Here is a 24974-nt window from a genome sequence, read left to right on the forward strand (position 1 = left end):
ATGTACCATAAGTAATGTCCAACACTTGGTAGGCACATATCTGATGGTATATGTACCATAAGTAATGTCCAACACTTGGTAAGCACATATCTGATGGTACATGTACCATAAGTAATGTCCAACACTTGGTAAGCACATATCTGATGGTACATGTACAATAAGTAATGTCCAACACTGGGTAAGCACACATCTGATGGTACATGTACCATAAGTAATGTCCAACACTTGGTAAGCGCACATCTGATGGTACATGTACCATAAGTAATGTCCAACACTTGGTAAGCACACATCTGATGGTACATGTACCATAAGTAATGTCCAACACTTGGTATGCACACATCTGATGGTACATGCACCATAAGTAATGTCCAACACTAGGTAAGCACATATCTGATGGTACATGTACCATGAGTAATGTCCAACACTGGGTAAACACACATCTGATGGTACATGTACCACAAGTAATGTCCAACACTTGGACATTACAAAATATCATTTAACTACAACTTCAAAGGGCATTTTGGACACGCGACATTTTCTACCTTGTACATAGAACTTTCCACTTCAGCTTGAGTGAGCTTATTCTTTAATGAAACTTCACTTTTCTCATCTTCCTGGGTGTATCCGTCTGAAACCTCATGTTCATCTGTTTTTAGGCTTCTCGTCTCGGGAATTGTTTTCTGCTCGTTCGTCTTGGGTGTTGACACGGATCTTGCTCCAAGTTTGGCAAGTTTCAAAGATTCGGAGAGGAAAGGGAGAAGGGATTCTTTGATGTTTCCCACCACTTGTCTCGTGATAAGCAAAACTGCCAATTGCTGAAAAGGAAAGCCTGTGTCAATGTGTGTTACATTGATAGCATTAGTTGCACATTAAGAGAAAGAGATACAGTTTAATCTCTCAGCTTCAGGAAACTGTACTTAACTAACTTTAACAATAACACATGGTAACTGATAACAACCTATTAAAGTAAAAACAGCCTAATGTTTTTCTTTCAACAATACTGGGTTGCTGTTAAACTGTTTTTAGATTTTATCTGGCAGTTATGAGACAGTGATAGATACCTGGAAACCCTACACGTCAGTTTTACAGTAGATTAAAAAAACATTGGTATATTCTACACAATAACCCTAGTTACCTGGAAACCCTACACCTCAGTTTTACAGTAGATTCACAAACATTTGCATTCAACACATGATAATCCTAGTTACCAGGAAACCCTACACCTCAGTTTTACAGTAGATTCACAAACATTGGTGTATTCTACACAATAATCCTAGTTACCAGGAAACCCTACACCTCAGTTTTACAGTAGATTCACAAACATTTGTAATCGACACATGATAATCCTAGTTACCTGGAAACCCTACACCTCAGTTTTACAGTAGATTCACAAACATTGGTATTCGACACATGATAATCCTAGTTACCAGGAAAGTCAGAGTTTTTTAAGTCAAATTTGTACCATACACATTACATCTTTTTTAACCATTATATGTTTAAAGTGTAATTTTTTAAATCAGAACTGTTCTACTCACCTCCTTTAACTTCTCCATATCTTGCAGATAAAAAGCGATGTAGAAGAGTGAAAGAAAGGAGTTGAAGAACTGGAACTATAAATTAAAACGAGGTTAAAAAAACAGCAACAATCTGAGAGCATATGTACAAGAAAATGGCAAAAACATGCAGAATTCAATAAGCAAATGCCAATCACATGCAGAGCAACAGAAATCGAACCTCAGAGATTAGACATTTTGACATGCTTTTTTAGGAGTTAAACACTCCCTCCTATGTTACTGCTTCCTAATTTTAAAAATTAATAATTCACTTTTAATCTTCCTTTTGGTAATGAAGAGTTGATATAGTGATGCGAGACATTAAAAGACTGTTACAATATTTGACTTCTTACAATCACTCAACCCTCAAACTGTTGACTTGTTTTTGTACTCTTCATTATCAGTGGAGCCCACATACTGTATATTGTGTAAATGTATGTTTCTGCCCATCGCAACATTTAGTATAAAGAACTGAGCAAGAAAATATCCAAAATTTTCTGTGTAAAATAAACAGAAAAACCCGTCATTAATTAGTGTGGTTAACTGTAATATTGATAGTATTTCTGTGTGTATTTTCTTGTGATTCAATGACCATATGTGACTAATGAGCTTTTATATTCACAAGTAACTTCGCAGATAAAGAGTTTAGAAGAATGTAAATAAAAATCCAACAGGGTTAATGTAGGTCCCTTCACTTGTACTGCGTTAAAGTGTATTTCTGAAACATAAAAATAGTGAAAGACAACTTATTACATAATCTTTCCTTTTTAAAAGAAACTTTCAATATTCAATAATTTAAACTAAGTTTTAGGAACAAAAGTTTCATTGTTCATCCTACAACATATGAAATATTGACTGGAGTTCATTATCAAATATAACAGAAAAAACATCTAACGTTTATATTATTCTATAATAAAATATTCACTCTTCATTACCTACATCCCAACTATTTTTCTTCTTCAGGATACGCTATAAAAGCACAAATACTGTGTTTATAATGCACCAACTGTTTCTGTGGTCTGATGAAGCTATATTGTCAAAGTTTAAATAACAGGAAGTGAAAATCTATTTTCGAATAATAATTAATTGTATCACAACCTCTACTACGTCTTAAAATATTTTTCACTTTCAAATAAAGTCACAATAAACACGTGAGTAACCTGTAATTCTGGCATTAAACATGAATCACTGAAACTAATGACTTTTGATTATACTTTCTGGTAACGGTCTCTTTCAATCAATCATTGTTTGGGGTTACACAAGGTTTAACCAATAAACATTCTGATAAACATCTTTTGAACAATCATTGTTAAGTGTTACAGAAGACTTATCTAATAAGTATTTCTGATAACCATCTTTTGACCAATCAATGTTTGGGGTTACACAAAGTTTAACCAATAAACATTCTGATAAACATCTTTTGACCAATCATAGTTCGGGGTTACACAAGGTTTAACCAATAATCGTTTCTGATAACCATCTTTCGACCAATCATTGTTCAGGGTTACACAAGGTTTAACCAATAAGCATAAGCATTTACTTCCCTGTGTTCTTCTGTAAAAAAAAAATGTTTTTAGGAATCACTGAAAATACTCATTAAATGCACATGAAGGTTAGTAATGAAACTAATATAAGAAATATGGGTTTATAAAATTCTTTATTGTTTCTGTGTTTAGTAAATAGTTAGAACTGACAAAATATATCCTTTTACAACCAATAAAATCACTTATATTTTACAAATAAAACAATTTTATTAAAAACCTCAGTTTGTATTTCATGCGAAATGAAACTGTGATACAATATTTGAACAATTAGATATAGAGTGGAAACACAAACATTACTGTATTATGTTGATAAGAACAATGAGTTATAATGTCAGTCAGACACTTTACAGTTTGATAAGAACAATGAGTTATAACATCAGTAAGACACTTTACAGTTTGATAAGAACAATGAGTTATAACATCAGTAAGACACTTTACAGTTTGATAAGAACAATGAGTTATAATGTCAGTAAGACACTTTACAGATTGATAAGAACAATGAGTTATAACATCAGTAAGACACTTTACAGTTTGATAAGAACAATGAGTTATAATGTCAGTAAGACACTTTACAGTTTGATAAGAACAATGAGTTATAATGTCAGTAAGACACTTTACAGTTTGATAAGAACAATGAGTTATAATGTCAGTAAGACACTTTACAGTTTAATGCAAGATTAATGCAGACATACAAACATGACTGTGTTTCAATGTTATATGAATAGTGAGGTTAATGTGGACATACAAACATGACTGTGCTTCACTGTTACAAGAACAGTGAGGTTAATGTGGATATACATTGATGAAATTTACAGAATTCCCTTCTAATAGGAATGATTAAATACGAACACAAGTTAATAAAATTAATGTAACGCAAATAATTATTTCTTGCTATAAAATACAAATTATCAATATACAAAATAATTACTTAAACTCCCACCAGGGGACCCACTAGAGACAAAGATGTCTACAAGCTATCAACTACTCATGCAGACTACACCATCATGTCAATAACCATGCAGACTTCCAAGGAAACAGCAATGTATGGTAAAGACTACCGTTCCATGCAGGCAAACCGAGAACATCAAAAGATACTAACCACCACTATTTTGACAATCAGGTGGTTTTCAAATTCCTCTTCCAGTCTATAGTTCTCTGAGAGGACAGAAGAGAAAGATAGAGACAGAGATATGGGCCACAAAGAGTAACACATACTAAAAGAAAGGTTTAAAACCTTGGCACATGGTAGGAGGTCGTGTCTTGCTATCAGCAGTAGCATACAAGACAGGCTGTAGTGGTATTTGATAAAGGTAATTTTGCTGTTATATTTTGTAAATTAATAATAGTGGAACTCAAGTATAAAATTACTATTTTTTGACTATGAAAAAAAAAAACTGGCTCAAGTATTCTCCAACTAAAAAATAATGTTTCTAATTATAAAGATAATTTTATAGAACATTGAAACATACGAGTGTAATTATATACTTTATTGACTGGTGGTAAAAATGAAAAACATCCCAATAAATAGTAATTACTGGTTCTTGGTGATATACTTACCAAATGAAACATTTAATAAAGTATATTCTACAAAACCAAACTTAGTGAAGTGGTAGAGTCCCGGGACTATCCACTACTATTTAAATTAGTTTCTTTGTCTAATCAGTATCACATGTTTCTACAAGACACCAGAAGTTTTCCTTGACTCATACAAATATACTCAATGTCTGAGTTTATATATTCTAATGTTAACTACTGTGTATGTGTTTGTAAATATCTTAAGACATCAACACTCTGCAGTCATGAATAAAAAACTTGCAGGACGTCAAACCAAATAGGTAAAAAATATACAAACATTTGAAAGAAAAACAGATGGAAAAACAAGCAAATCACCCCTAAAACAAAACCAATGTAATGGGTACTAATATGGTACAAACCAGAACTAATTTGATAATGAGATGATTCTGGAAGGTTTCTTCTAGCCTATAGTTTTCTGAAAGTAAGTTAAACAGCACGGTTAGTAAATGAGCTGATCACAGTTATGGCCTAAGTACCTAATGCTAAGATAGTGAACTAGGCTAAACACACTTTACTTAACTTCTACACTGTCTATTAATTGTTCCTAGATGAATGTTGTCAATATTCACTGTAAATATTTGATGTAAAAAATGATATATGTAAATTCACTCAATTTACTTCTTAAATGAACATTGATGGGGATAGCTTTTTACTCTTGCATAACTCAGTGATAGATCACTGGCCCTGTTAACCAGAAAGCCTGGGTTCAAGTCCTAGAGTATCTTTTACTTATCATCTTTTTAAATTAATACCTAATGTTAAATATCATCGTTTCCTAAATGAATTTCAAAAATAAGTGTTAGTTTACGGAGAGAAGTTTTGTAAATTGGCCTGTGTAACTATCATAATGTAACATAGTAGATCATACTGATCATCAGAAACTGTATCTGTTGGATAACTCAGGGGCCCTGTTAGCCAGAGATCCTGGGTTCAAGTCCTGGAGTACATTTGTATTTCAGTTGAAACTTACATTATTCAACTACAGTAAGTTTATTTACATAATGTATAAGAAAAACTATGAAGCTTTAAACGAAAAACTTGACGTACAATAGCTTTTTGGGTAACAAGATTCATCACTGGTAGCTCGAAGAGCAACTATCACCATTTTATATACAAAGCCAAAGTGGCTCAACTAAACCCCCCCAAAAAAAAACGTTTTTATACAATCATAAAACACCTCCTTCTAAAGCTATGGTAGTGAACTGAGTAACAATATTTAAAAAAAGAATTTCATGAAATATTTCACACTTAAGTGGAAGTATACATATAATACTTTATCCACAGTACCTTTCCACCACGCTACACTCTAGTGATATTAACTTAACATCAGGTACAATACTTTATCCACAGTAACTTTCCACCATGTTACACTCTTGTGATATTAACTTTACATTAGGTACAATACTTTATTCACAGTAACTTTCCACCATGCTACACTCTAGTAATATTAACTTTACATTAGGTACAATGCTTTATCCACCATGTTACACTCTAATAACACTAACTTTACATTAGGTACAATACTTTATTCACAGTACCTTTCCACCATGCTACACTCTAGTAATATTAACTTAACATCAGGTACAATACTTTATCCACAGTAACTTTCCACCATGCTACACTCTAGTAATATTAACTTAACATCAGGTACAATATTTTATCCACAGTACCTTTCCACCATGTTACACTCTAGTGATATTAACTTAACATCAGGTACAATACTTTATCCACAGTAACTTTCCACCATGTTACACTCTAGTGATATTAACTTTACATTAGGTACAATACTTTATTCACAGTAACTTTCCACCATGCTACACTCTAGTAATATTAACTTAACATCAGGTACAATACTTTATTCACAGTACCTTTCCACCATGCTACACTCTAGTGATATTAACTTTACATTAGGTACAATACTTTATTCACAGTAACTTTCCACCATGTTACACTCTAGTAATATTAACTTTACATTTGGTACAATACTTTCTTCACAGTAACTTTCCACCATGCTACACTCTAGTAATATTAACTTCACATTATGTACAATACTTTATCCACAGTACCTTTCCACCATGCTACACTCTAGTAATATTAACTTCACATTATGTACAATACTTTATCCACAGTACCTTTCCACCATGCTACACTCTAGTAATATTAACTTTACATTAAGTACAATACTTTATTCACAGTAACTTTCCACCATGCTACACTCTAGTAATATTAACTTTACATTAGGTACAATACTTTATTCACAGTAACTTTCCACCATGCTACACTCTAGTAATATTAACTTTACATTAGGTACAATACTTTATTCACAGTAACTTTCCACCATGTTACACTCTAGTAATATTAACTTTACATTAGGTACAATACTTTATTCACAGTAACTTTCCACCATGCTACACTCTAGTAATATTAACTTCACATTATGTAACACTGTATACATTAACACCTTTGTTATAACATCTCCTACTCATATCTTAGACAGACCTATTAACCCCGAAACAAATATTACAACACCTCCTGCAAATGTTTAATGAAACGGGATCCAGACACTTTGTTACCACCACATTGTTACTAAGACAACTTGTGAGAGTGCATTCTTGTTACATCGTTTCTGTGACATGGCAGTTTTTGTTACGAATACTGATTTTGTGAGAGATAGTTTTTTAAAATACAAAATTGATTGGTAACAATAATAATAAGTTATAATAGATCATAAATTGTACAATAATTTGGGGACCATTCAAAAATTGCAAAACACTAAGTAGGTGAGAGGGTGTCTGAGCCTGTATTACGATGTGTTATAGCGGGTAGGTGTCAGGTGCATTCTTGTAACAAAATTCACCAATCACGAAAAACACTTGTAACGGAACCTTTCGTAATGATGTGACGGTAACTTGGATGCCTTAATGAATTGTTCCAGATTCAACGAAACAGCTAATTAATCTAAAAAAAAATTGTTTCGTAATGCACTTACTGACTCAAAAAAAGTTTTATTTTCGAATTGTACCATAACAAAAAGTAAACTAATTCCATCCTAAATAAATCCTTAAGTTAACCTTAATGTAAAAACAAGACCAAACTCAAATTTCTGTTGAACAAGAAAGAAAACATGTTAACACACAAATGCATGGTTTACCTTTGTCATTCAACCAATGTGCTATGCGATAATAGACAGAATCAAGCACATTGATGACTAAAGCTAAGAATATCTTGGGTAGAAAAGTTAGCCAAAATGGGTAATCAAATTGTCTGATCTTCTTGTCCCACCAAGTCTGAAAGTACAAAAAAAAAAGTTTAAATAGGTAGCAGATGGACTTACTGTTTAAATTGTATATGTCAATTCTTCAGAACTTGTTCAAAAGGTTACGTATTTGACAACGAACAGCGTGGAGATGTTGTAAAGGAAAAGGAGTGATAATTAACAATGTTCTTTGGAGTGATGAAACTACATTTTAGTTTTCTTACTCTGGGGAAGATATATTTCATTTTGAATCAACAGAGATAACTTAATCTTCAGAAATAGCATTTTACCATGTTTTAATTATATTTATCAAAACAAAAACACTACAGCTTCTGAGATAAACTGTAAACTGCACAAGGAAGTAGAATAGAAAAACACTTTTTTTAAAAATCCATAATATGTTAATTATCATTTAAAAGCTAGCTAGAAAATAAACAATTGTATCAGTTATTAATTTTTAGTAGAATTTTAACTTAATTTCTAAGTATATAATTGTCTTAACCCTCATCAGCACACGTGGAGTCCACATGACCCCCCCCCCCACATGACTTTCTCGGTTGTATATCTATTTACATAATAATTACTAATTACAAATTTACATTAATTCATGTAACTGTCAAGCAGTAAACCCTGGATCAATAGGACACTATTGTTTTCGAAACATGCAGGCAGAGTACATAGCTACAATCTAATATTTATCTGGGGTCAACACGGACCTCCGTACCATCATTGACCCTCACTATTATACATGCAGTTCCCATATACCATATGAAACAAATTTCTAACTATTTCTTCACTATATAGGCTGTTGTAGAGGATTATTCATCAAAGTAGTGCAGTGTTATCTCATCTGTTTGTTTATAACATCATTGTGGTAAGCATGTATGCACATCTCATTCCTCAACAAGTGTTCTCTGTGATGACTGTTTATACTGCTTATAGAAATATTTTATAAGGATACATTTGTGTTGGGGTCTGGTTGGACCAAAGAAGACCCACAACGTACACTTTCAGTTTTCTTTGAGCTGAATTTTGCAATGTGTGGTTATCACATATTAGTGGGTAATTACTTGAATATAGGAGTAGCATAAAAATCAGTTTTTTTTTACATTGTTTTTGTAAGGAATGGTTTAATACTACTTATTTGTTAACTGAGGAATAATGTAATTTCTTGATTTGTCAAGATATTTCCTCTAGAATACATATACTTTTATGTTGTTCACATTACATGCTAACCCTAATAAAAGTTATAATGCAATTGGTTTCTGGAATTTCAATCCAGAGCTTACTATAATGAAAATTTTGTGCTGGGGTCCAGTTGGACCACAGGTATTCCACACCACAACTTTCCAAAGGTGTGCTGATGAGGATTAAAGTATTCTCTTTCACCCTGAGAATGAATCAATGCAAATAGTTTCATTGCTATATATATCATTAAACTTCAACCAACCAATTAGAATGAATCTGAGTGAAAGTCTGTTTAATTGCCGTTTAATTTAAGATATATATACTGATTCACAAAAAATCTGATGTTACCTGTAGTTCAAAAATAAGGAACATCACTACGAACACTACAAGTAAGAAGAAAGCAATGATTGGTAGGCTAACACAGTATCTGAAGAGGTTACGTTTCCAGGCAGGATAAGTGGGCTCCAGCCTCCCAGTTACCTTACTCTGTTGAAGCGGACCCTGAACAATAACAAAAAAAAACGTTATTAATACACTTGGAAGTTATTGTGCAGGCCATGCATTACCGAAACAATTATGACTTTTAGGGTTAATTTCCTAATGCTTGAAAATCCATCATTTAATCTGACAAATGAAACTATAGGCAACGTTTGCTCTTCCACTGAAATTTATTTTACATATCAAAACCAAGTATCAACTTGTTAGATCTCAGCTACTGAATAGTAAGTACGACTAGTTCTATTTGCAAGTTATCAAAAACTCTAATGGTTTTAAAAAATCAGATAAGAGATAGCATTCAACTATAATTCAAGTATTAATAATTGTTTAAGTAGTTTAGGTTTTGTATTAATCAGAGTTAAGTATGCTTAACTGAAACTGAATGAATTGCAAATAAAATAGTCCTAACCAAGAAGAGGGGGCGTGGCTCCAAAAGCAGCTCACTCTGGCTGTCTAAAGTACCCCAACAATACGCATGTTCTGCACATGTACGTTTCCACAATTCGAGATACAATGTTGCCCAGAGAACATTAAATAGAGCAAACACTACAAAACAAAGATCTTCACTGGCCTGGTTAAGAAGAAAATGAAATATTAAATTACAAGATAGTCGGGTAACAGTAGTTGTAAGAAGATATTTAAACTACTCTTACTTTACATCAGGACATCAAACTCTCGTGGAAACTTACATTAAATTACAAGATAATCGGGTAACAGTAGTTGTAAGAAGATATTTAAACTACTCTTACTTTATTTCAAGACATCAAACTCTCATGGAAACTTACATTAAATTACAAGATAATCGGGTAACAGTAGTTGTAAGAAGATATTTAAACTACTCTTACTTTACATCAGGACATCAAACTCTCATGGAAACTTACATTAAATTACAAGATAGTTGGGTAACAGTAGTTGTAAGAAGATATTTAAACTACTCTTACTTTACTTCAGGACATCAAACTCTCGTGGAGACTTACTGCTGATTTCTCTAAAGAAAATTAACTTCTTATACAGACAAGAATATTTTTTACAGAAATTCCTACATCTTAAAGTCTCTGCTGATTGAATATCAAGTTAGAAAATGCCAGATTCGTATCAAAATACAATAAACCACTTTAAGCTAAACTATAAACTAATGATCACGTTACCATCTACCATACCTGGTCCTGTCCATAATAACACATCCACAAAAAAAAACCAAAAGCAGCGGGGATCGTAAGAGCTTTGGTGTAATGACCTAGCCAGGCAAAATATATTGCTATTTTCACTCCAAAATAACCACAAACGTCATCTGTAAGAAACAAATCATAACCATTAAAATAAAGCGTATATCATACATATTTCACAACTTAAACTGTAAGTGGATAAAAGTTTTTAATCTAAGTACAAGATTTTGGTTAGAGTCCAGACTTGAAAAAAAGAATATATGGTTACTTCATATCGCCAAGAATACACAGTTATACTTCACAGTGAAACAAGTACAAATTGTCATCCCAAAATACAGGGTTGGTACTAAAAGTGAACCAACTATAAACTGTTGACCCAAAAACAGATACTTAGTGGCTATAAGAACAACGGTAAGTATTCTATTTCTTGTAGTCATGCTTGGTTACCTGATTCAACAGAAATACAGAGACACTAATTGTATGATGAGTGTTCACACGCATGCATCAGCAAAGGGTCTAAATAGGTCACTATTTTACACAAGTTATGTTGTATGCAAGTGTTGTCCAAGTAGGCCATTTAACATATAAGGGTTATGTTGCATATCTCTGATGTCCAAGAAAGCTTCTATTTTACAGATGAGTTATCTGTAATGATTCTGTTTAACTGCTATAATGATTCTGTTTAACTGCTATAATTATTCTGTTTAACTGCTATAATTATTCTGTTTAATACCTATAATTATTCTGTTTAACTGCTATAATTATTCTGTTTAACTGCTATAATTATTCTGTTTAATCACTATAATGATTCTGTTTAATCACTATAATTATTCTGTTTAACTGCTATAATGATTATGTTTAATCACTATAATGATTCTGTTTAACTGGTATAATTATTCTGTTTAACTGCTATAATTATTCTGTTTAATCACTATAATGATTCTGTTTAACTGCTATACTTATTCTGTTTAGTCACTATAATGATTCTGTTTAATCACTATAATTATTCTGTTTAACTGCTATAATTATTCTGTTTAATCACTATAATTATTCTGTTTAACTGCTATAATGATTCTGTTTAATCACTATATTATTATGTTTAATCACTATAATTATTCTGTTTAACTGCTATAATTATTCTATTTAATTACTATAATGATTCTGTTTAATCACTATAATTATTCTGTTTAACTGCTATAATTATTCTTGGTAAGACTTCATAATTCTCATGAAAGAGAAAGTTTATTAACATACCCAATGGCTGATACCGGAAGAAAGCTTGAACCCAAGTTTTCTTCAGCTTCGTCAAAGTTTCACCATTGTGCAATGGTAAAACCTGGCTGACAATTCCTGTGGCTAGACACTTAGGAACTACAAACATATTAAAATATCAAAGTGTGAGAGTTTTATACAAATTCAAAAATATTTGAATGTGAAGAACTTATATACATGTTTTTTTTTATATTCAACACTATAAAAATGTCAACAAACACTTGATCAAGTAATCTACAAGGCCCAAGAACTAATCAAACCGAACATTATGTTTGACATACATCAGATTTATCCTACAACGTATGTTGTGGCAAACAACACTCTTGCATGAACAAGAAACATCCAAAATATTGTACAAAATAAACATTTTAATTGACAATCATGATTCAGAACACAGTAAGTGTTGGATTGAAAATAAAATTATCATGTTATCACATCTGAACCTGATACACGGTCAACTACAAACAGCATGCTGTTGAACTTGAACTGACCTACAAGGACATAACAGTAAGAAAAATAGTTATATTTCGAACAGAAATGCTTTATTTAAAAAAAACCTGTTGGTATTTATAATGTTAAAGTGAACACAACAAGTAATACTGATGACAAGACTCACTGATTGACTGTCCTTCTACAAACTGAATATTATGAAAATGGTCCCCCTTTTCTGCTCTTAGACTATAGATAAAATGCAAAATGATGCTCTGTCTCTCTTGTGAACTAAAGAAGTTAACAGAATCTTCCACATTCTCAAAGAAATCTTGTTCTTCAAACACAAATTCTTTCATGCCTCCTCCAAACACAGGTTTAAGCTGTTTGCGTAACTTCAACTGTTCGGCACCTTTTAACAGACTGAAGAAAAAAAAAATATTCAAATCTTACAGGAGTTACAATGGAAATCACTTTGAGTTTCTGGAAAAACAAGTTTTAATTAACTGCAATAGAAAATACCAAATTAGATATTGTTTTTATAACTTTATAGTTTTCTTCTTTAAGTAATGCTTCATGCTAGTTGGTTAACTATAATCCAAGTTAAAGTTTTTAACGTTACAAAAGAATCAATTTATCTGATAACAAGCCAAGTTACATCCTGAGTACCATTATTTCTTAATTTTTACCAGGAAGTGATAATATTTTCATATTCACATGTCTGTTAATACAACTTCAATCACTTGAAATATCTATCTTCAGTCCTCTGAAGTGTCTGTTTACACTACTTCAGTCTCCTGAAGTGTCTGCTTATACTAATTCAGTCCCCTGAAGTGTCTGCTTATACTAATTCAGTCCTCTGAAGTGTCTGTTTACATTACTTCTGTTCCCTGAAGTGTCTGCTTACACTAATTCAGTCCCCTGAAGTGTCTGTTTACACTAATTCAGTCCCCTGAAGTGTCTGTTTACACTAATTCAGTCCTCTGAAGTGTCTGTTTACATTACTTCAGTCCTTTGAAGTGTCCACTTACACTAATTCAGTCCTTTGAAGTGTCTGCTTACACTAATTCAGTCCTCTGAAGCATCTGCTTACACTAATTCAGTCCTCTGAAGTGTCTGCTTACACTAATTCAGTCCTCTGAAGTGTCTGCTTACACTAATTCAGTCCTCTGAAGTGTCTACTTACACTAATTCAGTCCTCTGAAGTGTCCACTTACACTAATTCAGTCCTCTGAAGTGTCCACTTACACTAATTCAGTCCTCTGAAATGTCTGTTTAAATTACTTCAGTCCCCTGATGTGTCTGCTTACACTAATTCAGTCCTCTGAAGTGCCTGTTTACACTACTTCAGTCCTCTGAAGTGCCTGCTTACACTAATTCAGTCCTCTGAAGTGCCTGTTTACACTAATTCAGTCCTCTGAAGTGCCTGTTTACATTACTTTAGTCCCCTGAAGTGTCCACTTACACTAATTCAGTCCTCTGAAGTGTCTGCTTACACTAATTCAGTCCCCTGAAGTGTCTGCTTACACTAATTCAGTCCTCTGAAGTGTCTGTTTAAATTACTTCAGTCCCCTGATGTGTCTGTTTACACTACTTCAGTCCCTAATGTTTGTTTATGTCATTTCAATACTTCACAAGGCCCAACAACTAAAAATAAAAGATTTTCTCAAAATCTGTTTAATCAGAAACAAACAAAAAGTAAGAATTACCATCACATTATTATTATTATTACTTTAGTATAAACAACACCATCAAAACTTACTTTTCATAAGGAGCAGTGAAGTAAAACACATACACTCCAGAGTACCGATGATGGCGAACTTCAACAGAAATATCTGGTACACATGTTTTCAGTTTTGTCAATAGCCACACCAGTGTAGATTCACTGGCATTTGTGGGAAAAGTCATAACAATATCACAGTCATGGCTGGGAACTGTATGTTTCCACACCTGCCCAGCAGCAAGTAGCTGTCGAGACGAGGAGAGTCGTTTTCCAATTAGTTGGCTTGCTTTATATGAAAAAAATCCCTAGGTTATAGATCAGGAATAAAAGTACTTCAAAGAAACTCATGATCACACTGTAATATAAGTATTATAACTTCTGTTTCTTATTAAATAAATTTGAAAACCATAGTTTCTCCTCTTTTTCTGAACTAGCAGCACGGTAGATATCCATTAAATGCAATAGTAAATACAGTAGACCTCTGTCAGTTCGGACATTGGCAATCTGTGCACAAATATTCACGAAGGGAAAGTTAAGCGGTAATACGTAGATTTGTGTCCCATATCTGAATAGCTATATCTTATTGGAAACATGCATTTCATACAGATCTACGATTCACTAATCTGTATGTGAGTTCATACATGAAACAAGGTAATAATCGTGGTTCATACTGAACTGATGAGATCAATTTCAAGTACTTTTTGGAAGCTAAAATCTACATCAAAATCAATCAGATTCCACTGAATGTTATACTTTATAGAGCTGGATGATTAGTGGAATTTGCTAATTGATGAATCATTGGGTTCATTAATCAATTACATTCAACTTGTTAATTGTTCTCATGAGATGGATAGAAAAAATAATTAATAGTCAGAATCAGGTTTCGATACCTGTGGTGAACAGAGCACAGATAGCCCATTATGTAGCTTTTTTGTTTAACAATGAACAAACATATGTTTCCATCACATGGAAAGATGGAATAACCAAAAAACCATGACTTCGATCAGTTGATAATTTTCATGATATTAATTGACTGAATTATAAATTGATTACTGGATAGTTGAAAGCAACAAAACCAGTAATAATTAGAGATGCTAGTTAACTAAATTAACATGACTGATAATGTCTATATTGATAAAAGAGAATGGAATAACTAACAGAAATTTTAATTAATCCATTGGACAGTAATTTCTTGCATCCCGTTGACAGTTAAACTATGGAAGTGTTTAGTTTGTTTAGAATTTTTGTGCAGAATTATACAAAAGCTTTCTTTACACAGTTGTCTCTAGAAGACAGACGGCTAGTCAACAGCACCTGTAGCTGACCAAATGGTTGGATTTGACTGTCACTCAGATAACCTCACGTATGGTCTCAAAGTTCACAACACATTTTTGTGGCAATATGATGAAAGAAGTGAATCCTCAGACTCAAAGTCTGGGCATGGTAACACACTTTTAAAATAATATATAATAAATCCCTCCCACTAAATATTTTAAAAAAAAAGTGTATTCTTAGTCTCATAATAATTAACTATATTGTTTTCCTGATCAAATCAGAATTATGATGTCAACCCTGAATCCACCATAATTTCAAGAAGCTATTGTACCCTTCAAGTATAAATTGAAATGTGATATAATTTGTTTCTGCACTTGATATCTATATACTTAAAAAGAAACCAAACTAGTTGTATATATAACCTAAAACAATTGAACCTCACATTAAAGTATTATATTTAATTACATGAAGAACAGTAACACTATCTCCATTTCGCATGTAAATACGATTACATCTTTACATGGTTTACCTTTTCATGTCATACTAACATCACAATGTCAATGTGAAATCAAAATAACACACTTTGGTAACTTGTATTTAGGGTTAACCTCAGTCTGAACAAGATTATAAATTAGATAGCAATAATATGGAAATATTTTATAACAATGGAGAATAGTATACTACAAAATAAATTTTAAGCTTCTAATTTTCCAGGAGAAGGTGCCTTCTTTCTCTCTGAAATAAGATAAATTTCTGGACTCTTTATAGTTTTTATGTGGTTTCAGGTGTTTAAGTCTGAGACTCTGCAGTGAAAACATCTTGGCACCCCTCCTCCCCCCAGCCCACCTTATTCATTACCATAGCAATATGACATGAACTTTGAAAAGCAGCTGAATTTCAATTTAAACTACAGCTCCAGAGGTCTAATGTGCACCCCAATTCAGCTCAGTTGTTACCATATCAACACGCCATGATCTGGGAAAGCAGCCAAGTTTTGGTTTCAACTACAACCCCAGAATTCTGACTTACACCCTAATTTAACTTATATGTCACAAAAGCAACATGTTCTAACCTTAAAAAGCATTTGAGTTTCAGTTTCAACTAGGGCCCCAAAGTTCTGAAGTGAACCCCAATTAGGCTCACTTTTTACATTGGTAACATGATCTAGAACAGAACCTATATACCACAGTACAGTGTGGGATCTAGATAAAGTTAAGTAAAATATATCGAAGACTATAGACCACAGTACGGTATGGGATCTAGATAAAGTTAAGTAAAATATATTGAAGACTATACACCACAGTACAGTGTGGGATCTAGATAAAGTTAAGTAAGATATACTGAAGACTATAGACCACAGTACGATGTGGGATCTAGATAAAGTTAAGTAAAATATATTGAAGACTATACACCACAGTACGGTATGGGATCTAGATAAAGTTAAGTAAGATATATCGAAGACTATACACCACAGTACGGTATGGGATCTAGATAAAGTTAAGTAAAATATAATGAAGACTATAATCAACAAACTGTGAATTATCTATGTAACTACTCAACTTGAAATTATTCTTAACAAGTTAATCACAGTTATAATAAAAGTATAAAACAATTAGAGAAGATTCTTCTGGTCCTTTGAACTAAAAGCTAATTGTGCATGAAAATGGTTTTATATTCACCTGAAGTTGGTACTCAGAGGTAAAAAAAAAATCCAGTTTATTTCACGATTTGTCAAACTGGAGTTGCTTTTGTTTGAAGTAAATATGACAAATATTCAAATGGGTTACATTATTATCTTTATTCAATTAAAATAATAGAGAAATAAGTGTTAACAATTTGTGACAGTTTTATAATTTTCTGGCTCATACCAACAGTTTCTTTAAAATACCTCACTCAACATAAAAGTTTTCTAAAAATATTAAGCCTGGTTTTGGAGTCTGACATATTTCATCCATGTTACTAAGCAAATCAGCTCAATGGGCTAACGCTATTAAACAATTGCTGTTTTTTTAAAGAAAATATTCATCTTCCTTAGTTTATAATATTTTATGGAAAAATGATCTATAATAAACAACATAGTAAAATACATATTTTTTATTAATTTAGTGATACTAATGGTTGACAATATATCCTTTAATGAAAGCTATCTCCTTGACAACCATTAATATCAATAGTTAACAATACATCCCTTAATGAAAGCTATCTCCTTGACAACCATTAATATCAATAGTTAACAATACATCCCTTAATGAAAGCTATCTTCTTGACAACCATTAATATCAATAGTTAACAATACATCCCTTAATGAAAGCTATCTTCTTGACAACTAGTGATATCAACAGTTAACAATACATCCCTTAATGAAAACTATCTCCTTGACAACCATTAATATCAATAGTTAACAATACATCCATTAATGAAAGCTATCTCCTTGACAACCATTAATATCAATAGTTAACAATACATCCATTAATGAAAGCTATCTCCTTGGCAACCATTGATATCAGTAGTTAACAATACATCCCTTAATGAAAGCTATCCCCTTGACAACCAGTGATGTCAATAGTTAACAGCACATCAATACAAGGTTTATTTATAATTCAACAGTCAATTAAACTTGTTTCATTACATTAATTAAACAACAAAACTTGTGGTTATAAACTCTTTCAAAAGATTTTTACTTATTAGTAAACTTTCAGCTACACGGTATAAAAGCTACTGAAACTATCTGACTCATAAAGACTAATTTTTAGAAAACGCAATGTTCTACTGTCTATTTTCATCCATACTGGCCTCTACTTTTATGTTATAAATCAAATCAGTCAGTGAATATTCACTAAGTTCTGAATAAATAATCATAATTTCAACATACCTGGCTGAAATATGGAATTATATGCAGAAAAAAACCATAACCTCAGTGCATGAAACCTTATCATAGTGTTCAAACATGTATATTATTAGCCCAAGGGTTTCATGTCTGTAAGCAGATGGGAAAATGCCAAAACAGATTTGGCAGGAACCAATACTTTTCACCCCTAGTGATTAAAATAGGTTAACTTATTTTCTTACACACGGTTTAAAAAAAGAAACAAATGACATTTCATCTCTCTTCTTTTAAACTGGTTTATGTATTTTTAGCCTGGTTTGTATTTTTGTCACGTGCTTAGAAAAAACTAACAAATTAACAGAACTAAAAAAATAATGCATTGTAAGTCCCAATTTATTTCAAGTGTTTTTTTTTTCCTCTCATCTCTGACAGATTAATTATTTAGTGTAGGTAGAACATATAAAACAAACCAATGATGAATTTTTAACTGAATTGCTTTTAAGCATCATTACACTGTTTAAATATTCAAAAAAATCTTTGAAATTGGAATTAATATCAAATCATCGGAGGTCATCACTTGTGTAACCTTAATGACAAATTAAGAGTTCATTCTGTCATATTTTTCTTATTTACAATATACATACATGAATAAATAAATGAAATAATTCAACAATCTAAAAACGGTATTCCACTTATATGCCAACTGTATCGGTTGTGGTACATATTATTCATAACATTGTATTGAACCAGTACAAATTTTGCTATGCTCATCAACAGGCCTATCAACTGTAGAATGAAATTTCAGTGGAAAGAACATAATAACCATATTTGAAAGTTTGCTGGACAAAGGAATTATAATAATCAAGTAATATTAATTTACTCCATAATTTTTAGGTTTAACTAGAACATTCTTTAACTTTTATTCCTTTTATAGTTAAAAAAACTTTATTCACAAAGTTATTCTTACATTCGACTTTTTGTTACATCATTTCCTTATCTTTTAAAAGGGAGGAGAACCTAATATCATTGGTTTTACTGTTTCCATATTAGTTCTGTAACTTCAACATGTGACAATTATCATATTTCTCAACTTTTACTAAAAAAGGCATTATTCCAACCTTTTTTAACATTACATAAAAAGCTCATAAAATGTGGCTCCTCACTTGTTATCTCAGAATAAACGAGGAACTCAACATGTACAGTGAAATCTGCTGACTTTGTAAAACAAGTGTCAGTGAGTCACCTCACAGAGCACGAGGAAGTTTCAGATCGTGAGCTGTGCTGGATGAACAGATACAGAACCCCATTCACATACGTAAAGCCTTACAGCTTGCCAATACAGGTGTTTCACCTGTGTACCACATCATAAAATCCACAGGTGTACACCGTACATCTTGAGGTTATAGCAAGGTAACTTGCCTATACACACAATACCTCTTGAATTAGAATGAGAAAAACAAGTAACTTATAGAGGAACATTTAATATAAATTTTAAATTTTTTTTCAAAGAAAGTGACCTTTTCGTAGAGCCAGTTACAAAACAAAACACTTAAAAGCTTAATTTGGAACTTAATCTTATCTCGAGCTCTACTTAATTTATAATAACCAAAAGTTACAAATCATTAGAGTAAAAGAAACTTGATACAGACTTTCTTTTTACAACTGTATATACATAAGACAGTGGAAAAAGTTAGGAGATTTTTTTTATCACAGCAGTATTTTATAAGGAATTTCTGTGTCACTGTAAAATAGGAGTATTTTTTTATCACAGCAGTATTTTTTAAGGAATTTCTGTGTCACTGTAAAATAGGAGTATTTTTTATCACAGCAGTATTTTTTAAGGAATTTCTGTGTCACTGTAAAATAGGAGTATTTTTTTATCACAGCAGTATTTTTAAGGAATTTCTGTGTCACTGTAACAGGTACATACATTCCCTAAAAACATACTGTTGCCCTGTTTACTACAGTCTGAACTGTAACAACAAGACACTGGGCTACAGTTGATCTGAGAACTATCTAATAGGAAACTTTATGACAGTGAAAAGTATAGAAATATCAATAACACTTATGAACTACATTCAGGAGAATAATGTGTTGTAAAATGTATAATATTTCATGCCAACATGATATATTATAAACCTTATTTCATAACAGGCTATGCAACAATGTTATATACATATTATAAACCCTATTTCATAACAGGCTATGCAATAATGTTATATACATATTGTAAACCCTATTTCATAACAGGCTAAGAAACAATGTTATATACACATTATAAACCCATAACAGGTCATGCAACAATGTTATATACTCAATACATTATTAATCTCATTTCTAAGCAGGTTATGCAACAATGATAAACTATTTGAAACAAGAGGAATACATACAGTTTATCACACTTTAGAGAATGTCTCTGGAATATTTCATTTGGAAAATTCAATTAATATCCACTTCAGACAAAGTTGAAAATGGTTATGATATATACCAGATGTAATAAGAACAGTAACATGATACAATTACATGAAAGATTACTAAAATAAAACTTTTATAACTTCCATAAACAGTCAGTTTATTTACGTTGATTTTAAATTGGGTCAGATTAAGCCTACAGGGGACTCAGAAACTAATGTATTTTAAGGGGTCCATCGATGAAACTGTACGTATTTTTCAAAATCTTTCAAGGTTGGTAGAGAATTGGGGCTGCAGCTCCTACGTTAATCCAGTACAATAAATAGCCAGTTTATTCATGTTTATTTTACTTCAATGTATTCAACCATTATATGAATATACAAGAGTATAAAGCAAGTCATCAGTACATACAATGTTTATTCTAACACTACATAAACTAATGTCTGAACCAAGCTTTAAGATATTAGTTCTCCAGAATAAAGTAACAAGTTAGATGAAACTTTCATAAAGACATTACGCTTACCTATAGAAAGAGAAAGCTTTGCTTTGTGCGACAGTTTTTCACTATCACTCTGTTCAACAATTCTTCTCTTAAGACGATGCAAGTCATCTGACGAACTTGTGAATTTCATTTCTAGCCCTTTATTCTCTGCTGTGTTAATTTGTGAAGAGTCTTCACCCAGTTCGTCTCTACATAAATCATAGTATTCGAGAGGAGCTGTCCGCTGTCTTCTCAACATGAGTGACTGAAAATCATACCGTAATATACATAATAATTCATCTTATTAAAAACACATAGACTGTAGATTTAAAATGAATGTTACACAAGCCAGGAGTGTACAGGAATCACAAGTGATTGCTATTGTTAAAGGTTAATAACTTGTTTAATTCTCAATAATCAAAACAAAATATTGTGATATGCTGGAGAATTTAAAGTGGTCAGGTTGTCCGCATCTTCTAAAAACTAGGCCTTACAGAATTTCAATCCTTACCAGCAGTATACAATTATCTGAGCTGTAAACCGGTACATTTGTAAACTTGTGATTCTTATTAATGTTTGTAAGGGAATTTTTTTTAATAAAGTACACAGCCAACAACAATAATTTGATCATGTACAAATCACGTTAAAAATTTGAGTAATTAATAATTTTCACTCTCATTACAACAAATAAAATCGCATAAGAAAACCGAAACGGGAACACTCCGAACAGTAAAATTAACATAACATTACTGAAAGATGAAGCAAATAAGGCTAGTCTAACTTAAGTTAAAACTAGATAACACTTAACAAAAAACATAACACCCATATTACTAGGTCTGTACAACTTGCATTACCACCTAAAGACACATATTATTTTATAAAAATACAAGTTTAACTTAGTGATATGTCACAATTTCTCGTTTAATCACCACCACCACCCTTACCACCCAACTACAAGATCCATCACCCAGAATTAAGAGATCGTTATGGTAAACCAACAGATATAGTGGCATATTAAGCCTAAACTTAAGTTATTATAATTGATATTTATTTCGTACGATAATTATTACATTCTTTAAAAGTAACATAAGGGTTGAAAGGTTAATGTACATAATTTCTAGATAACTGAATTAATATATAGTACGTTAATCACGATTATACGAACGTTACCGCTAATGGTGAAAGACGTGAATTTACGGACGCTGTACAGAACTTACAAATATGTATAATGTTCAGCAGCGGCAGCCAGGTAAGTTCTATTTAAATCACGTGATCTACCTGACACGGCTCTCTCTATATAAGGGCTTTGTTACAGCACACAACCCAGTGGATTTTCTCAACAAAATAAGTACAGGTAGAATCAAAATAAAAGAAGGTGAACTTGAATCATGTCTCATAAAAATATAGGGTATGTGAAAACATACTCGAATTTATAATTGTGTTGAAAGTTTTGAAAAACCGCAAAGGAGATTATTTAACTAATTTAAAAGAGTTCATATACAAATTAAATAATAGGTGGCGCTGTTTGTTCGGGCTTTTCTCTCTGTCTTTTTGACGGATATATTCACGGCTAAAACGCTGGAAGAATTGGAAACGAATAGCCTCATGGGAGATACAAGATACATCTGAAATAATGATTTATATACCTGTGATTTTAAATTCGTAATGAACAAACTGGTATGAATGTGAAAAACAAATACTGTTAGCGTAATTTTTATCAAAAAATTTTAGGATATGCCAAAAGATCCTTAAAATTAAACGTCCATAAATGTTTTACATAACAATACGAACAAAATCACGCTCATAGACATCGAATTACGAATAGAACTACAATCGTTATGATGTTAACACTCTTTACAGGCTGGCGAAGCATGATTACAATCACTTGTAATCAGACATCAGTATTAGGCCTGGTATGTTTTTAACATTACATTCTATATAACTGCCTTAGAATGCAGTGCATAAGAAGAACTTGTCAATCTATATATACATATATATGTATGTAATTTTCTCTGATAAGTTTGTTTGTCTTGGATAAAAGCCACATTGGACTATCTGCTGTGTCCACCGCGGAGAATCGAGCCCTGGATTCTAGCGTTGAAAATTCTGGGGAGTTTCTCGGATAAAAAAAGTGAATGCATCTTTTGTTTGTTTGTTTGGAATTAAGCACAAGCTACACAATAGGCTATCTGTGCTCTGCCCACCACGGGTATCGAAACCCGGTTTCTAGCGTTGTAAGCCCGCAGACATACCGCTGTGCCAATGGGGGGGGGGGCGTGTATGTATATAAAAACTTTTTGTACAAAAACAAAAAGCATGCTTTTCAGGACTTACCTAGCGTCACCACGTACAATTATTAACCTTGAAAATTAGAAATCATTCGTGAATGGTAATTAAGACGAACCCTGATTCTACATCAGTATGAGCACGTGACCTTTCGTAATCTCAACTACTACTGGATGCTTACACACATATATACCTAACTGGGTTTTATATCGTGGTTAAACGTAATTACTTTCAGAGTATAACAAGCCGAATAACTTGCTATTGATTTTGACGTATAACATCTATCAACCAAACTGGGTAAGGCTCTGTTTTAAAGAGAACTGAAGCTGAAACCTAATTCACACAGCTGTTCATGCAAAATTCGATCATTCTATCGCTACGTATACGTAGTTATAATAAACAACCTAGCTATGGGTGGTCTTTAAAGCTGAGAAGGTGTAGTTTACAAAGGCGTCACTAGGTGCTTAAAAGATCCGGGGCTCGAGCCATTGGGCGCGGGAATTTTCGGCGTTTCGGTATGATATCGATCATGGTTTTCTATTATGATTTTTCCGGACACCAACTGGGCATTCGGGGTACGGGCCCTGTGTGCCAGCGCCTAGCAACGCCTCTGGTTATTTAGAGAAAAAAGAACGACACACACACACATTTATATATATAAAAGTATTGTTACGTATTTAATAGATCACACAGCGGTATGATAAACTTAATCACCATAGAAACTGAGAAATGTTACGTCATTCACCACATTATGTTTCTAGCATTAGTGTCATTGGACAAGGCCGTTATTAGATCACAGCTTCTTATGTTGACTTTTGTTCTCGTGATAATGAAGGAAGTGCGAGGCCGCCATTCTAAATCATCGACTTTGTTATGACGTCTGAATGAAATATATGTACATACTATTGTACCAATTTCCATCGGTGGGCGGGTTCTCTTTTATTATTCGTTAAAAAATACTGTAATATTCAGTCTACTTAACCATAACGAAAGCTATTTTTTTTATATTCAACCGTCAGGCTTCGACATTCAGGAAACTTCTAGAAGTCGTTCTAAAGCGCCCTCTAGAAAACAAAACATCTAAATTAAAATATTAAAAACGCAGTATACAACAATGCTTTCTTATGGTGCGATGTTTTAGTCGCTAATAATTTGCGAAAAATAAAATATTAATAATCAGGACACACCATTATGCCCAACTGTTGTAGTTATAGCATTCTAGGTGAGCAAAAAGCTACACAGTGGGCTATCTTGGCTGTGCTCTGTCGGAGTATTGAAACCCGATTTTATGCGTTATAAGCTCCAACCTTGTCACCAATATGATAAATATTTCTTATCTTGTAATTCAGGGTTGATGGCCAGGTGGTTAGGGCGCTCGACTCGCAATCTGAGGGTCGCAGGTTCGAATCCCCGTCCCACTAAACATGCTCGCCCTTTCAGCCGTGGGGGCGTTATAAAGTGAGGGTCAATCCCACTATTCGTTGGTAAA

At 32.6% G+C, this 24974-nt stretch overlaps 1 protein-coding gene across 6 annotated transcripts in view; it reads right to left on the reverse strand.

Moving 5' to 3' along the window:
* LOC106468364 (anoctamin-8-like) overlaps window positions 1–23789 on the reverse strand; it is a 34663-nt gene extending 10874 nt beyond the window's left edge. Inside the window, exons 1-12 of one of the 6 annotated variants that reach the window (XM_022396707.1) lie at window positions 23715–23789; window positions 21242–21464; window positions 14244–14490; window positions 12669–12904; window positions 12035–12151; window positions 10775–10905; window positions 10024–10185; window positions 9465–9617; window positions 7824–7959; window positions 5032–5087; window positions 1536–1610; window positions 543–815 (exon numbers count right to left, since the gene is read on the reverse strand). In XM_022396707.1, coding sequence (XP_022252415.1) covers window positions 543–815; window positions 1536–1610; window positions 5032–5087; window positions 7824–7959; window positions 9465–9617; window positions 10024–10185; window positions 10775–10905; window positions 12035–12151; window positions 12669–12904; window positions 14244–14490; window positions 21242–21458 — 1803 coding nt within the window. In that variant the 5' untranslated portion in view covers window positions 21459–21464; window positions 23715–23789. The other 5 variants (XM_022396706.1, XM_013928781.2, XM_022396705.1 and 2 more) reach the window with 5 other exon arrangements.
* Window positions 23790–24974: the final 1185 nt, after the last annotated feature.

Source organism: Limulus polyphemus, unplaced genomic scaffold, assembly GCF_000517525.1.
Source record: "Limulus polyphemus unplaced genomic scaffold, Limulus_polyphemus-2.1.2 Scaffold2981, whole genome shotgun sequence".
NCBI classification, from domain to species: Eukaryota; Metazoa; Arthropoda; class Merostomata; order Xiphosura; family Limulidae; genus Limulus; species Limulus polyphemus.